This window comes from Seriola dumerili, unplaced genomic scaffold (assembly GCF_002260705.1).
Source record: "Seriola dumerili isolate Sdu_G_001 unplaced genomic scaffold, Sdu_1.0 BDQW01000478.1, whole genome shotgun sequence".
NCBI classification, from domain to species: domain Eukaryota; kingdom Metazoa; phylum Chordata; class Actinopteri; order Carangiformes; family Carangidae; genus Seriola; species Seriola dumerili.
The window spans coordinates 5,970,047-5,987,046 of NW_019174733.1; the positions used below are offsets into that span (position 1 = coordinate 5,970,047).

The 17,000-nt window shown below is 41.8% G+C and overlaps 1 protein-coding gene across 7 annotated transcripts in view; it reads right to left on the reverse strand.

Moving 5' to 3' along the window:
- The window catches only part of sdccag8 (serologically defined colon cancer antigen 8), a 69,193-nt gene that overhangs the window by 19,985 nt on the left and 32,208 nt on the right, over nucleotides 1-17,000 (reverse strand). The window contains exon 16 of one of the 7 annotated variants that reach the window (XM_022763841.1): nucleotides 11,507-11,926. The exons of the other annotated variants lie outside the window; for them this stretch is intronic. Coding sequence (XP_022619562.1) covers nucleotides 11,887-11,926 — 40 coding nt within the window. The 3' untranslated portion in view covers nucleotides 11,507-11,886. Of the gene's footprint in view, nucleotides 1-11,506; nucleotides 11,927-17,000 lie in introns of those variants that run through there. 7 annotated transcript variants of the gene reach the window in all.

Genomic DNA, 17,000 nt, shown 5'->3' on the forward strand with positions numbered 1-17,000 from the left:
TTTTCATGTATTACGTTATTATACGTTTTTATGCCTTACTATAATATGACATTTTAATGCCTTACTATACTATGACGTTTTTATGTCTTATTATATTATGACGTTTTATCCCTTACTAGACTATGACGTTTTTATGCCTTACTATACTATGACGTTTTTTGACGTTTTTATGTCTTATTATATTCTGACGTTTTATCCCTTACTAGACTATGACGTTTTTTGGGATTTTTATGCCTTAATATACTATGACGTTTTTTGAGATTTTTATGCCTTAATATACTATGACGTTTTACGACGTGTTATGCTGTAGTCTACGCACATTTTTTTGACGTTTTATGCCTTAGTATACCATGATCAATGACATATATACCGTATATGACGTACATGTCCCTGTATCAAGAGTGATGTAACCATATATAGAGGACATATTAAATGACACATACTCTGGATATATGAAGACATAAGTTTATAACATATATGAAATACCCGCCTATTCTATATGTTTGTATATGATGTTTTTAATGTCTTTTTAGAATCAGAATCAGATTTATTTCTCACATTGCATTTCAGCATACATGGAAGTGCAATACCATACTTCGTAGATCAGGTTGCATGTCACATTTAAAAACAACAAAAGACACATCATATACAGGACACAATATACATGTGACATAATTAAAAAGCTTTTCTAAGAGCAGCTTAAGATAAGATATAAAAAGGTGCTAATGCAAACAGGTGTCCTTAATAAACAGTCAAGTCAAGTGGACACTTGGAGGCTGGGATTGGGGGTAACATTTTTAGGGATTTCATAGTTCTGATGGCTTGTGGAAAAAAGCTATTACACAGTCTGGTGGATAATGCATGGATGCTCTGGAGCCTCCTTCCAGATGGCAAGAGTGCAAAGAGGTGGTGGGAGGGGTCAGAGAGTATGTTGGTGGCCTTCTTGACACACCGGTCTGTGTAGATGTTTGCCACTGAGGAGAGACACACCTCAGATCTTCTCTGCCACTCTCACTATTCTTTGCAGGAGCTTCTGCTCAGCAGCTGTGCAGTTCCTGGTGATGGTGATGTCGTGTGTCAGGATACTTTCGATGGTTCCACTGTAGAAAGTTTTTATAATGGATGTGGGGGAATTTCCGTCTACTAAGGAAGTAGAGGCCTTGCTGGGGTTTTTCAGTGAGGGCTGTGGTGTTGATGGACCAGGTCAGGTCATCAGCAATGTGCACCCCCAAGAACTTAGTACTGCTCACTTTTTCTACAGCAGTGCCGTTGATGGTTAGCGGGGTATGCACGCTGCGACTTTTCCTGAAGTTGACTACCATCTCCTTCGTCTTCTCCACATTCAAGGAGAGGTTGTTGTTGCTGCACCACATATCCAGTTTCCCCACTTCCCCTCTGTAGTGTGCTTCATTGTCATTAGTTGACAAGACCCACATGTCGTCAGTGAATTCAATGATGTGGTTGGAGCTGGATCTTATTTTATATTATTAATTTTACACATACAGTGTACATGTCTATCTTTTTTATTTACATATATAATATGAATATATACTGACAGGCTTGGGGATGGAACAGAACATTTCTTTTTCAGCACGTTATTTTAAATGTTCATAATGTCCATGGAGCTGTGGTGGTGGCGGCTCTGCAACAGGAAGGATGTGGCAGCAATTCCTCCTGTATGTTCTCCCGTTGGACTGGACAACTTGGACTTGTTATAGTAATGTTTCAGGGTGAGTCTTTTGTTGAGGAGCTGGGCATTGATCTGCTGGGTGTTCCACGGGGCTGGTTCCAGTAGTTTGGTACTTACAGGAATGGCTGCACGTGTCTGTTGTGACATCAGATGTTCAGGAAGGGAGCCTAATGTTGGATCACAAAGAATGTTTCTGAGGTTCAGGAGATTAAGGAAGACATCAGTCCCATCTCTGGGTGATTTTTTATCAGCTGCTTGCCGCTGCAGTTGGCTGGGACTGGGTGAAGATGAAGAGGCTGCTTTGGCTGGTAACACTTAGTGCTGTTGCATGCTGCACATGAGAACAACTCCTCAGTGATGTCATGTGACATTGTTGGCCAAAATATGATGCTTCTAGCTCCGTACTTGGTTGCTTCAACACCTGGGTGGCCTTTGTGCACAACAGTGATGTATTCACTGCGCAGAGATAGTACTGGTCTGCCGTTTTGCATGCATGCAACTCCAAGTCCATAGCATGAGTTGTCAAAGGTGGGCGTGACTGGCTCATTGATGTTATAGTCTGCCAACACTGGCGGGCTTGACAGGCATGATTTTAGGCGGTTGAATGCCTCCTGTTGTTGCTGAAACCAGCACCATGCTGTCTCCTTGTGGGTCAGTTTCCTCAGTGAAGCTGCAATGGCACTGAAGTTTGGAATGTATTTGCCAAGGTAATTGACCATACCAAGGAAACGCTGTTGTGTAGTGACGTCTGTGGGGACTGGCATGTCAGTGATTGCTGCAGTTTTGGAAGGGTCAGCTTTTAGGCCATCACTTGCACTTTTCTGGATTTAACTCAAGGTTGACCTCTCTCATTCGTTCGAGCACTCTCTTTAAGTTGGCATCATGGCATCATCCAATGATGATGTCATCGACAATGACTGAACAGGGACAACCTGCAAACAGCTGTTCCATAGAGCATTGAAATACCTCATTTGCTGAGTTGATACCAAAAGGCATTCGTAGGAATCTGTAGCACCCAAATGGAGTACTGAATGTTGTTAACATGGAGGATTTCTTGTCGAGATGTACTATATCTGACACTTCTTCAATGCTGTGCATTGGATGGTGGGGCCTTTCTAGTGCTGTGTTGAGGTCTTTAGGACTGAAACACTTTCTTGTGTGCTGCCACCATGGAATACACCCAGTCTGTAAGCTCAGTATGGCTCAAACATGGCGTTATCACACCTATGCTTTGCATGCGTTTAAGTTCCGGTTTGACTTTGTCTTGCATTGCAACGAGGATGACTGGGAGTTCAACAAGCTCGTCACAGAACAGCTCCTTGTGCTGTGTGAGAAACTGTGTGCTGAAATCTGTGTCGCTCTCCATGATGACTTGATGGACATCTGGGCTCATTTTGACAATTCCCATGTTTACGCACGCCCAAAATCCTAGAAGGGGTTGCAGCTCTCTGCCTAAAATGAAAAAAGATTACGCTGCTCCTTTAAAAAGCACAACAGTGACTGTGCCAATGGTTTAAATTCTGGTGCCACCATAAGCAACAAGGTATGTGGCTTTACAGGTTGCTTGCCATCAGTCACTCGTTGAAAAGTCTCGTGACATCACATTGCATTTTGCTCCTGTGTCGACTTTTCAGTGGGCTTGCCATTTATGTGAGGTGTAACAAATCCTTCACCCTGCTTGTTGGCTTGAGATTTCACACAGTCGACACAGCTGTCGACTGTGACACCATCCACATAAAACGTGTCATCTTCACATGCTGTGGGCTGATCCGCTGCCACTACATGCACTGGCTGTCTAAGTTTTTCTGTGTGCATTATTTTGGCTCTGTGGTTTGGACTTGCAGTACTTTTAGTAGTGGTTTAGCTTTTTGCAATTATGGCATTGTTGTCCAAAGGCCAAGCACTTTTCCCATTTAGTGTGACTCCGTTGTGCGCGACTGTTTCCACAATTACTGTACTTTGTGATGGTCTGAGGGAATGATTGGGGTTTTGACTGGTGCTTTCTGTTTAAAACTGGCTTTACTGCATCAACACTGGTGGCTTGTGTGGCTAACCTCTTGCTACTTTCCTCTGTCATTCCATGAATGCAGCAGATTGAAATGGCTTTGGCAAGCCTTAACTTGTTATCTCTCAACAAAGATTTTCTTAGAGGGTCACTGGTAATGCCACACACTATGCAGTCACGGATGAGCTTGTCAGTCATGTCTCCAAAATGGCAACTTTTACGTCTTCTCCTCAAATCACTGATGAATGATTCTATGCTCTCACCTTGTTTTTGATTTCTTGAATGAAACTTGTATCATTCCATCGTTCTGTTGCTCTGTGGATTGCAGATGTCACTAAAGCCGCCCGATGAGACAAAAATACTCACAGGCGAGAAGTCTGTAATGTATTCTGACATCATGTAGAAATTAGTCCATATGTATGTGAGTCAATGATCACACTGACTTGGAGCAAACTGCAGGATTTATTAGAATGAATGAAAAACAGAGCAGACATACATACAAGCTAGAACCGCCACTGTGCGCCAGTCCCAAACTTTGATTAGTTGATCGACAGAAAACAGCTAGATGCTTTTTTGATAACTGATTAAGCATTGTTTGCCAAACATTTGCTAGTACCAGCTTCTAAAATGTCAGGAAGTGATGCTTTTTGAATATTGGACTGTTGGTTGATTAAAACAAGATGTCTTAAACACATCTCGTTGGACTGTGGGAAATTATACTGGACATTTTTCAGGGTTTTCTGTCATTCCATGGATAAAACCAATTAATTGTCTGTTTCATCCACTAACATGAAGTCAATTCTTTCAATAAGATTTAGAATTGCAGACAACATTGTCAAGGGAGACCAAACTTAATGGCGATTTTAGTTCACATCAGCAGTGGTGGAAGAGGCACTCAGATCCTTTACTTAAGTAAAAGCCAATACAACCAATACAACATTGTAAAAAATACTCCATTATAAGTAAAAGTCCTGCATTCAAAAGCTTACTTATGTGTAAGTTTTATCAGCAGAATATACTTGAAAATGCACCTAGTTTTAGCTTCTTCATATGTAGCTAGATGGTTTAGATAAATAAAGATAAATGTGGGGTAGCACTGAAAAAGAATCATACTTCTGCTACATAAATCTATATTGTTTTTGGTTTGGACTTTTTCTCTAATCTTTATGGTATTGTATTTGTGAAATATTAGATAATTTTGCCATTTTAGGACTTGAACCGTTATTTAAATGAGACCATCTGAGAAGAAGAACTGCAAACAGCTCATATCTGAAAGTTGTAATAAGGGACTCAAAGTAAACACTGCTTTTTTTGTAAGGCATTTGTATTGTATTTTATCAGCAAATCGTGATCTTTAATGTAAAATCTTACCTAGAAAAGTAACTAGAAACTTCAGCTTTCAGGTCAATGTAGTAAAGCATGAAGTGTTGTGGAGTAGGGGTATAAAGTAGCATAAAGTGAAATGCAAGTAAAATACAAATACCTTTAAATCATTTTCATATCATTTAGCCTTTTTCATTGTGTGAACACACAACAAAGTCTAGAAAGCAAAGGTGATAGATTTGTTCCTGAAATATAAGAAAGAGATCAATACAAACAGAAGACATGTTAGTTGTATTTTCACTGCACTCTTCATAGTGTGTCTAATCAATGGATCGATTGATCAGTATTACACTATATCACCACATAGTCCACCAGTCTGGTGAGAAAGTTGTGTGAGTGTTCTGTCATTACTGGGATGTCCCAATTAGTGTGTCCCCTCTGACAGAGCCGCTCCTGCAGACAATCAACTCACTGTTCACTGGTACACTGGGATCAGACACTGCGTGTGTGTGTGTGTGTGTGTGTGTGTGTGTGTGTGTGTGTGTGTGTGTGTGTGTGTGTGTGTGTGTGTGTGTGTTAGGGAGGTGGTGTTTTCCAGCTGGGGTTTGGGGGTAAGAGTGTATGAATAGTGTGTGTATTGAGTGTGTGTTGAGGGGTGGGGGTTGTCTGTTAAGATATTTCCCACCAGCAGCTCATTATTTCATTCATTCATCCATCTATTCAGTCACTCATCCCCTCCTCTAATGCAGCGGTGAACTCATTCACACACGCACGCGCACACACACACACTGAATACACACACACGCACGCACACGCCTGATAATTAGACAGAGGAAACTCTCAGCACTGGAATCCACATTTGCATACTCAACTAGTCATCCATATTTACCCATCTCTGCCCCCCCACACACACACACAGTGCGTTTCATTTTCTATTGACTATAAATACACAACACAATATCCTACAAGTTGGTTAAGTTGTTTAGAAATAAAAGGGTATAAAACCATTTGTAAGGCTCACAGCACAGTGGCCTCAATACTTGTCCGATGGGAGAAGTCTGGAACCACCAGGACTCTTCCTGGAGAAACTGAGTAACCAGGCAAGAAGAGCCTTGGTCAGGGAGGTGATCAAGAGCCCAACAGTCACTCTGACAGAGCTTCAGAAGTCCTCTGCAGAGATATGGTAGAACCTGCCAGAAGTACAGCAGCTCTCCATCAGTCAGTCCTTCATGACAGGCTGCTCAGTTTGGTAAACGGCATTTAACAGACTCTGGTAACACAGGGAAAAAGACTCTGCTCTGATGAGTCAAAAATGTCACTCTTTAGGCAGAACTCATAATACACAAAACTCCAGAGTGCATGCAACCTGAGACTGGCATGACAGTTCACCTTTCAACAGGACAATGACCTGAAGTTAAGACAATGCTGGAGTAGCACCAGGACAAGTCTGTCTGTCCTTGAGTGTCCCAGCCAAAGCCCAGATGTAAACCATAGAGCATCTGTGGAGAGACCTGAAGACGGCAATTCACGGACGCTTCTCATCCAATCTGACGGAGCTTGTTCTCCTCTCAAAGGAACACGTTGAAAAGAAAACGTCACGCTCAGGCTGAGCTGTTCAAGGCTCGTATGCAGCCTGTGACGAGGAATCAAGTGTAAAAGTCTGTTGGATATAAATGATCAATATAAATGATCAATATCAACTTGAAATATTATTGAGAATAATCATCTTTCACTTTTGTCCGTCACGGTTTCAACAGGTTCAGAAAGCAGGAATAATGTGTGATAAAGAGGAGGAGGAGGATGAAGAGAGTTGTGGCTTGGGGCAGAGGGAGACAGAGAGAGGTAGCTAGGGGGGGAGACAGATGCCCCTGCCCTGCTGGTCATGTTGGCAGTGGCAGGACTGCCTGTGTGTGACAGACGGGGGAAGCGAACATCCCAACTCTCCTCCACAATCTGCTCCCTACTCTCCCCCCACATTGTCCTCACTCTGCCCTGCGCTGTTTCCACCGCAGGCTTGAATCCCTCTTTTTTCAAGAACACCCCTCTCCTCTGTCATCATAAAGTGTCTCAGCACGCTTTTTCATCACCATCAGTCCTCCCTGCCTACACACAGCGACAACCTGCCCTCCCTGTGCAGTGCACCTCTCTCCGGTTTATCTCAGACCTGGAGGCTCCGTCCAGTCCTGGAGGCCGAGGGCGACGACTCCCCCTCCCCGCCTGGTGTTCCTACAGTTGGCTGCCAAGCTGTCCAGACCAGCCACCATCTCTCTCTCTCTCTCTCCACCCACTCTCCCTCTCTCCCTCCTACGCCATCACACAGCGGGGTACCGCCACGTCACACAATAACACACACACACAGAAAGAGTCCTGCTGCGAGTGAAGACACAAGATACAGACACAACCGATGTGCTGCACACAAGGTGCAGGAGATATCAGCCAGACACACACACACACACACACACACACACACACACACACACACACACACACACACACACACACACACACACACACACACAGCGGAGAAGCTAAAGGTCAGAAACAGAACCTGGTGTTCTGAAGCTGTAAATGTTTGATGAGGGAAGTGTCGGGAAAGTGTGGAGTTAAGGCCTTTAGCTCCACACCACCAAACTAATCGGAGTCGCGCTGAGAAAATGCCAAATTTTATCCCATCACAACCACAATGTGTGTGCGTGTAGATGGACCAGACAATGTGCTCTGGAAAGAGAATAAGCAGCAGTCAGAGATTTTGTGATGATGAAATTCACGCTCAGTCTGCTCGTACGGATAAATGTGACTTTGTAGAGAGGAGTTATTCACTTATTTCTTCTGAGGTGAACCACAACCTGCTGCCACCTCAACACAGGGACTGAACACTCCTTCATTTGTGATGCTTACACATTTAAAATGTACGCTTCAAATTCATCAGCAAAATCTCTTTCCAGAGACATCGTCCCTGTTGATCTGTATAATCCACAGAACAGACACCGCAGCAGACGTCTCAAAATATGGGTGAATAAAACCAAATCATCAACATAACTAGCTCTGATAGAGGTTTGTCATGTGGACGCACTGATCCTTCATTTACCAACGTTTCAAGTAAAACTGAATTCAAGAGGAGAGTTTAATTTAAACCTCGGTGAGAGAGCGAATGGTCAAAATTGAAGCAGCAAAAGAAGAGATAGTAGCTTAAAAAACAGTATCCTACATTTCCATTGATGCAACTTAATAGTGTCTTTCATGATACTGTACCTAACTTTCAAACTCCACATCCTCAAGTTTGTAACAAAGGGCCTCCTGTTAATATTGTCAGTCTGAGTCCAGGTCAAAATAATGATGACATCAGAGTTTTCTCAGCCACAGAGAAAAAGCGAGAGTAACATTCTTCACAATGAGATATCAATGAAGTCAAAAAATGTTAGTTTGATTTGTGTGTTTGTGTGAGAGCAAACTAGCCCTCATGTCTTTGATGTTTTTATTTGCAACACTGATTTTCCACAAACTGAAGCACTAAGCAGTAAAAGATCCAAAATACAAGCGTTTAGGAGAAATAGAAACTGCACAACATGATCTGCAAATGAGAGAAATGTCTGTAGTTTACGTCCAAACACTGCTGCTAAATGCCAGCAGGCTTTCAGACACACCTGTCTAACAGTAAGTGAGCTGAACAGGCAGCCAGTAAATCAGTCGGTCAGGTCGTGGCCTGAGATGTTTAAAGCGGCTGCAGGTTGTAAGCTGCAGGTTTATGTAATGCAGTAACTAAAGCTTTGACCCTGGCACACACATAAACAACCACACACACTCAGTTTGTCTGGACAGAGAGCTGCCAACCTCTGGCCTTCTTATACAACACACACACACACACACACACACACACACACACACACACACACACACACACACACACACACACACATATACTCTCTAATCCACCTCCTGTCTCACCTTGCATACCCTGTCTCAGAGGGGGGATGTGTGTATATTAGTGTGTGTGTGTGTGTGCGTGTGTGTGTGTGATTATGGTAGCACTCCTTCCAGCAGCTAAAGCAGAAAATCCAATAACTGGCCTCTATCGACTGGCACACTCATTAATTAGGGCTTAATACGGCTTAATGCTCGGGCACTGCCCTACACTAACACACACACACACACACACACACACACACACACACACTCTGCAGGCTGGCTTGCCTCTGCCCGCTGCCTGGAACCGGTGAGGAAGGGAGGAAGCTTGGATGGACTGATGGATGAGCTGATGGCGAGACAAGTTAACGGGATGTTTAGGTGGAGGAGGATCTGCAGTCAGTGAAAAACAAGGGATGACAGTTTGTTTGTGGTGTCGGCTGAGGTGCGGGACGGTACGGAACTGGACAGGACGGGACAGGGGACAGGGGACAGGGTGGAGGAGGGACGGAGAAACAAAGAGGCCGGAGGCTCCAGCTCCAGCCGTCACCTCCCTGCTGCTGCTGGCCTGGCTGACGGCTGGCTGTGATGAGGGTGGGGTGGGGTGGGGTGGAGGGGTTCTTAGAGAAGAAGAGCCTCCCCCCACTGACCTAGTGAAAGGACACCACCTGCTGGATCCCATGGTTTACTGACGCACACACAGACACACACACGACAAACACCTACACAGAAATAATTCCTCAATTATGCATTAAAAACACCTGAAACTGCTTCCAGAGTGAGTCGTGTTAGTCAGTGTGTGTTTTGCTCTCCAGCAGACATAATAAACGCAAGTTTTGCTGGGAGGCAGTTTGCAGTAATTTCCCCTGACGGCCCGATAATCAAACTCTGCACCTCGAACCGCTGCACTCTCTATTGACTGCTGCTACTAAGGAGATTAATTACAACACACACACACAGACACAGTTACCTCTCTGTGGTATACATCAGTCGTAGCCCACAGCTAGTGTCTAAACTCTGTTGTGTGTGTGTGTGTGTGTGTGTGTGTTTGTCTGTGTTTGCATATTTATTTACAGGTGGAAGCATATCTCCTAAAGGCACGGTCCAAAGGGAAAGTGCTAACATCACATCAGAGAAACATAGAGACCGTAATAGAAAAAGAAGATCTGGAAGCAGCGTTCACGACTGTCATTCAAAAGCCCCATATGAATGTGTGTGTTTTTTATTACCAAACAAATCAGCAAGTGGAGTGTGTCGCTTTAAGAAAATCACCTCAAGAAAATATTTACTGGACAGCGCATACATTATTAAAATGGCACAAAAAAAAAAAAAAGGCCACAGAGTAAAGTAATGTCTTACTGTACAATCTGCGCCTCTTTCCAGAAATAACTCAGCTCAGATTAAACTGAGGGACATTATTAGATTAAGTCTGGTGAATTTTTCCTTCATTTGCAGGAAAATAAAGATTAGAAGATCTGTGTGAAGATGAATGTGGGCTATAATTAGAGAGCAAATTTCAACAGTGTTCCTGTAATGAGATCTGCAACGTGAGAGACATAGGACAACACACACATGCACCCACTCTCACACAGACACGGCTACACTTTCAGAGACAGAAGAAATTAGGAAAATTAAATATCAAGAAATCAAGTGTAAGAGTAAAGTCTAAAAGATAATGAAAACTCTTAACTCTGTGTGTGTGTGTGTGTGTGTGTGTGTGTGTGTGTGTGTGTGTGTGTGTGTGTTACATGCAGAGGGCCTAGGGGGTAAAGAATGCAGGCAGACGGTCTTGGCTTGCCTGGTTACAACAACAATGCCAGGGGCATGAAGGCTGCAGCTGCCACACACACACACACACACGCACACACACACACAAAAAACCATATTTTGCCCAATCCCAGACCCACCATCGCCACCCTCACACCCCAGCGCTCTAGCTAAATCTTGGCTGGCACACAACTGCACTCAAGAATGTGTGTGTGTGTGTGTGTGTGTGTGTGTGTGTGTGTGTGTGTGTGTGTGTGTGTGTGTGTGTGCCTGAAGGCCATACCCCTCTTCCTCCCCACCAACCTGTCATGCCAGTTGTTGCTCTTGCTAACATGCACATTTGACATGGGAACACGATTGGTGACACTGTGTGTTTTGATCGGGATGAGACCGACATGCGCTCCCTCACTGTTATTTATTTATTTATTTATTTATTTATTTTCATTTTCTTCTGCTGTCTGTTCGTTCACTGTTGCAGAGACTTGGCTGACTCGGTCCCTTTCAGACAAGAACTCTACTCTGCAAATATACTGACAACGTAACATAACAGCATCATGTCTGCAGGGAGCCCATTTTTACTTAAAAAGGTGACTGCAGCTGTCTGCCTGCTCACGACCTTCTCTGTAACTTCTCCTTCGCAGATCAAGTCACACCAACAAATACAACCCACGCAAGATCAGCATCTAAGTGCCTGAGTGCACAGGTAGACGGATATTATATATACTGTATATACTTGTGCTGTATTCATAAGACAACACAACAGTGTAATAAATTGTAAATCAGATAAATCCATTTTAATGAGTATTTAAAGTCCTCAGTCCTAAACATTCATCTGTCATTCACACTAATTGTCTAAAGGATAAAAATTCAGTAAAACACTACAAAATCAATATCAATATCAGAGCCACCTAACTTTAACATGACCAGGGGATCTATGAATGAAAAATCATTCAGTTTCCAAAAAGAAAGGCCTTAGAGGATAGAAAAAAAGTCTTAAATTTCAAGTAGAAAAGTCTTACGTTTTCTTTTTCCTGTAGAAGACATTAATGTAAATTTTAATATGCTTTTTTATCCCACTGCTTCTACTTAAATGGACTTCAATTAATTAAGGTTTTTTTTTTTTAACTTGGAAATCAATTTTAGAAATCGCCATCTTATGAGCCTGTGTGAGAACTGAGGACACTCTTCTTCCTTGATATCATCGTTTTCCAACACACCACTGTTGAAGCTGCTGAACCCTGATGAGAAGGAAAAAAAAAGAGTTTCAGATGTTACTCGTCGTGTGTGCCAGATGCCGATCACATGAACACTGCAGCTTATCTGCAACTGTGCTGTCATGTTTGAGTCGACACTGAACTTTTCCATAAAAGGACAAATTTTGGAATTATATTTATTACCTCGAAACATTTCATCTTTCACTTCAGCTGAATTTTTTATTTTTTTTAACTTCTGAAGACTCACTTCTGTTCCTTCGCTTCTCTTATCCGATATTTGTTTTTTTGTGTTTTATCGATTATATTTTGTTGCTGTTGAGTTTTTTTTCTTTTGGTTTTGAAATTTTTACCTGTAGATTTCCTGTCTGAAAGATGCAACTGATTAATGGGAGCGAAGATCAATTAATTACTGCCATTAATTGTCTTGATGACAATTTCATTACGTAAGAAATAAGAAATCATCAGTGGGCTATTTGTGTTTAATAATGTTAAAAAGGAATTTACCAATGCTTTCTTTTTTTTATGTTCTCACCCATTTTACTGCAAATCCCATTTACTTTACATTAGTGCTACATTTTTTTATAGCTTGCTGTTGTGTTTTAAATCTTTGGATTTCAATTCAAATTGAAATGAAAATCAAATTGCAGTGATTTGAAACACTCCTTGGTTAAATAACTGATCGTTAGAAACATCATGTCTGCTTGTACTGTTGCCAGAGTCACATTACTGCTGAGTGGGGATGTAGCTGTAACAGTAAGTCTGCACTCTGACAGAAAATGATGATGGTACTTTTAAAATAAGATCAAATGAATCACCTGATCCCTGGACGACAGACTAAAACATTTAAAAATCTAAAGCACCGTGGTTTCATTTTGAATGTGAATATTATTACAGGATTTGTTGTAAATGAGATACGAGAACCAGAAGATTGTTGTGGGCCCTTCACTCTTTTAACAGTTTATTAGTTGTTTCACATCAGTATCGTGCTACAATGCTGTGTTAAAATAAAGCACGTGTTCTATTGAAACGTCTCCTATTGATCTGTAAGGCTGTATATTATCACAACTTTAACAAGCTGGCTGTCATGGGATTGGTCAAATTAGCTTCATACACAGCCACATACGCTGTTTAGAAGGACAGAACAGAGCTTATAGTCTAAACCTTTTTTTAAAAAAACTTCTGACTGATATCCTCTATTTTTCATTTTTTTAATTTGATATAATTTCTTATTTCTGATATAATTTCTTCTTGGTTAAAATTAAAATGGGCTATAATCATCCACAGGTTTGAGTCAAGCATTTTACCATCAAACTACATGTAGATCTGTCTTTCCTACTGAATAAATAAAGAATAAAAATATTAAAGCTGAGACAGATTTCATAAAAAATAATAAATAAAAAGGTGATAAATGGAAAAAATAATTAGTCTGTTCCACATATACACCAAAGATCAAAATTAGTCTTTGATCTGATGAAACTTCTGGCAGCCAGAATTCAGAACAGAGTCAACATTAACATCTTTAGTTACATTAAAACAGATTTGGGAGGTGTTTAGGAGGAATATCAGAAATACATTCTGACTCCGGCTTGAAAAAACAAAGCTGTAAAGAGCAGAAGTCGTCTCTGTTTTCATTTTGTCCCTGTATGAACAGAGGTTTCCGAGCTGCTGCAGGCTGCTATATCATCTATTCAATGTCAAAGCGTTTGCTGCCGTGAGGCCTGCTGACTCTTTTTAAGTCTTGTGTTTAGTGTTTGCTTTCCTGGCATCAAAGTGTTTCAGCTGTTGTTACTTTTAACATTTTTCTAAAGAAGGGGCAGGTGTTTCTGCATGACTTTTCTAGTTGTAGTTTTATGAAGTAGTGTTAGCGAGTGTCACTGACTGGGGCTTGAGATGTGACGCTTTGCACAGTTAACGCTCCAGCTTGCAAGCCTCTGGCTACAGCCCGACATCTGAGCTGCAAATCTGTGCGTCTGTGTGTGTGTGTGTGTGTGTGCGTGTGTGTGTGTGTGTGTGCGTGTGTGCCTGTGTGTGTGATAGAGCTGTAAAGCCACCGTTTGACAATGCTCTTTCAGCAGGCCGCCCTGCATTCGCTCCCGGCTACAGAAGCCAGCTGGGCAATGCAGAGATAGAAACGAGGAGAAGAGAAGGAGAGGAAGACGACGGGAGGAGAGAGGACGACTGATCAGCGCCATCCAGAGGTAAGAAGACGAGCGTGAGAGAAAAACGAAGAGAGGTTAAAGTGTGAACTGTGGACCAAACTGTTCCTTTCTGTCTTAATGTGGTTGACATTTCCCCACGATTGCAGGTGTTCAGTTGCAAATCAAGTGCATCAGTAATAATTATTATTAATATAGATGTCGGAAGATGTGGAGTAAACTGTCCAGAGCAGGTGTGCCAAGAGTGTGCAGTACCAACTAAAAAAAAAAAAACTAAAACAAATACGGCTCCAACTGCTTTTAACATCAAATCGCTCCTGAGTGTCTTTTCCTGCAATTTCTAAAACACACTCAACTTTTCTTCCAGGAAAAAAAAAAGAGCTGCTGTTTTGTCTGATTTTTAAAATGTATGAAGAAAAAAAAAACTGTGCATGTGTGTTCAGTAAAAAAGTAAAGAGGCGACAGCAGTGATGTTAATATTAACGATCTGTGGAACATGAACGTGAAGCGTAACGATTTTAATTGTAAGTGTGTAAAAGCTGCACCTCGCACACTGGGCCTTCTTCATTGTCATCTCACTCTTTTATCATCCCTCCATCTCTCGGTACCTCTCAGATCACACACACAGTTGCAACTCATCATACACACAGATGCACACAAAAACACACACACACACGAGACAAATGAAAGCTGTCCTGTTTTCTTCGGCACAGCCTCTGCCAACTTCATTTGCAAATGAAAAGTTTTGCGAGGAGCGTCCTTTTGCTTCTGGGGCATGGCAGCACACTGTGTGTTTGGGGGGTGGGGGGTTGGGGTGAGGAGAGAAGAGGGTCTGACAGAGGGTGTGTGTGTGTGTGGCAGGAGCCCAGACGAAGCAGCCCTCGCCCGGGGCTTGCTGTCCGCCTGCGGTAGCGGCAAGCCTGTTCCTTCTTCCCCGGCCCGCCGCGACCATTTGTTCCATTAACCAATCTCCTGGAGCCTCTGGTGCAAACACACACACACATCCACAGGCATACATACTTCAACAACTGCTTGCACAGCTCATGCCACACATGGCCCTCCATCCTCCGCTCCATCCTTCCCTCCCTCCCCTTCTCTCCTCCAGACGCACGCACCATCTTTCTTCGTGGAGGCCATATGGCCCAGTGAAGCCTGTGGATCTACAGGCACATCTGCGTATATGTTGCTGCTCTCCTTAAAGGGCTGCACCGTGAGCTGTGGGCTCACATAAACACTCACACACACACACCCAGGACTGATAAACACACTGCTGTCACTATGTGTGGATAAGCGAGCGTTGGTGTTATGTTGGTCTGTCGTACATGTGTGTCTGTGTGTGAGAGAGTCTGTGTATGTGACCTAAGTGTGTACATGCGTAGTGATAATTGGTGAAACAGCCTGCGAACAGCTGTGGGGTGAGAAAAGGTTGCGTGGTGTTTGGTACAGAAAGCAAAGGGGAGGAGGAGAAGAGAGGAGAGGAGACAGAGAAGAGAAGAGTAAAGTTGGAGAATAAAAGAAGGTCAAAGGGGAAAGGAAAGTGAAAAGAGATGAGAGGCAGGGAAGAGGAGGAGAGAGGGCAGAGGGCAGAGGGGAGTACAGTTACAGTTGAGAAACAGTAGATGTAAATCTGAAGCATGAACAGAAAACAACAGAGAAAACTTTTCTCTCTGCATCAATCTGTGAGAAAAAAAAAAAAGAGTAGTGGACTTCTAACAGTCTTTATTTCCTCTTATATAGAGATATACATTTTTTATATACAAAAAGAGAAATCATTTTCTTTCTCTAAGGTGAACCCTGAGAAAAAAAATTCTGATTTGCAGTCAAAAAAAAAAAAAAAAATACAGCAAGCTGCACTACAGTGACACGGACAGTTGTACGTTTACTCTGACTGCGTCTCGTTCTCGTGTCTTTTCTAATTTTAATACTGTGGTTGCGTTCAGAACAGTTGCTGCAAACCAGATATTAATTCATCAGTTTTTTTTTTATCATTATTTAAAGTATTATTTACACTAAGAGAAAGAACAGGTAATATTTTAGGAGCCATACTAACCTTCACAAGCGTTCCCAATATTTATTAATAGATGAGATTCTTTCTGCACAGTGGTGTTCTCACTAATTTCTCTCTGAATTCATCGACACTAAGAATTTTGCTTTTGTAAGAATCAAAATGTTCAGTTACCTAAAGAAATCATAAACATAATGACGAGTCAAATTCATTTGGAAATAAAACTAATTTTGTCAGTTTGTTGTTTGTTTGCTGTTAAGATCTCAACTTTAAATCATTTGTAAAATAATATACATCCACTCCCCTGCAGTTTCATTTTTGCATTTGTAATTCAATTGCTTGTATATATGACAAACATCACCTGCCCTCAGTGAGAAACAAGCCATCATCAATTTAAACTATATGAGGTTAAAAGAGATTTTTGTTTTTGTTTGTGTTTCCTCCGGTATAAAAGCATCCGGAAAATTACATAACTTAATTAAATGTCAAAAATTAAATTAAGAAAATTAAGTTGTAGATGGTTTGAAGAGTTCAAATAAAATCTGTGCTGAAAACATTTCTAGTTGTGCTCACATATAAAATTACTATTAACTTAATAAATTCAGTTATTTCTTAAATTAAACTGCAGATAAAAAAGACATATAACCTTTAAATTAATCATTTACAGAAACTGGCTTTACATCTTCTCTAACTCGCTGCTCTCCTGCTCCATCTTTCCTCCCTCCTTCATTTCCAGGCAAAAAAACAAAAAAAACAAAAAAAACAACACAGAAATAGTGAAATAAATAATTAAATGGTGCAGCAAAACATTGTGTGCTAAAACCCCTGTGTAGTTTGGCAATCAGCTTGCCCATGTAAAAATAAATCAAGCTGATTTTCCAAATGTTTTGTGCGTGGTGCGCTGTTGCCGCTCTTCGCAGCACAGATTGCAGGCCGA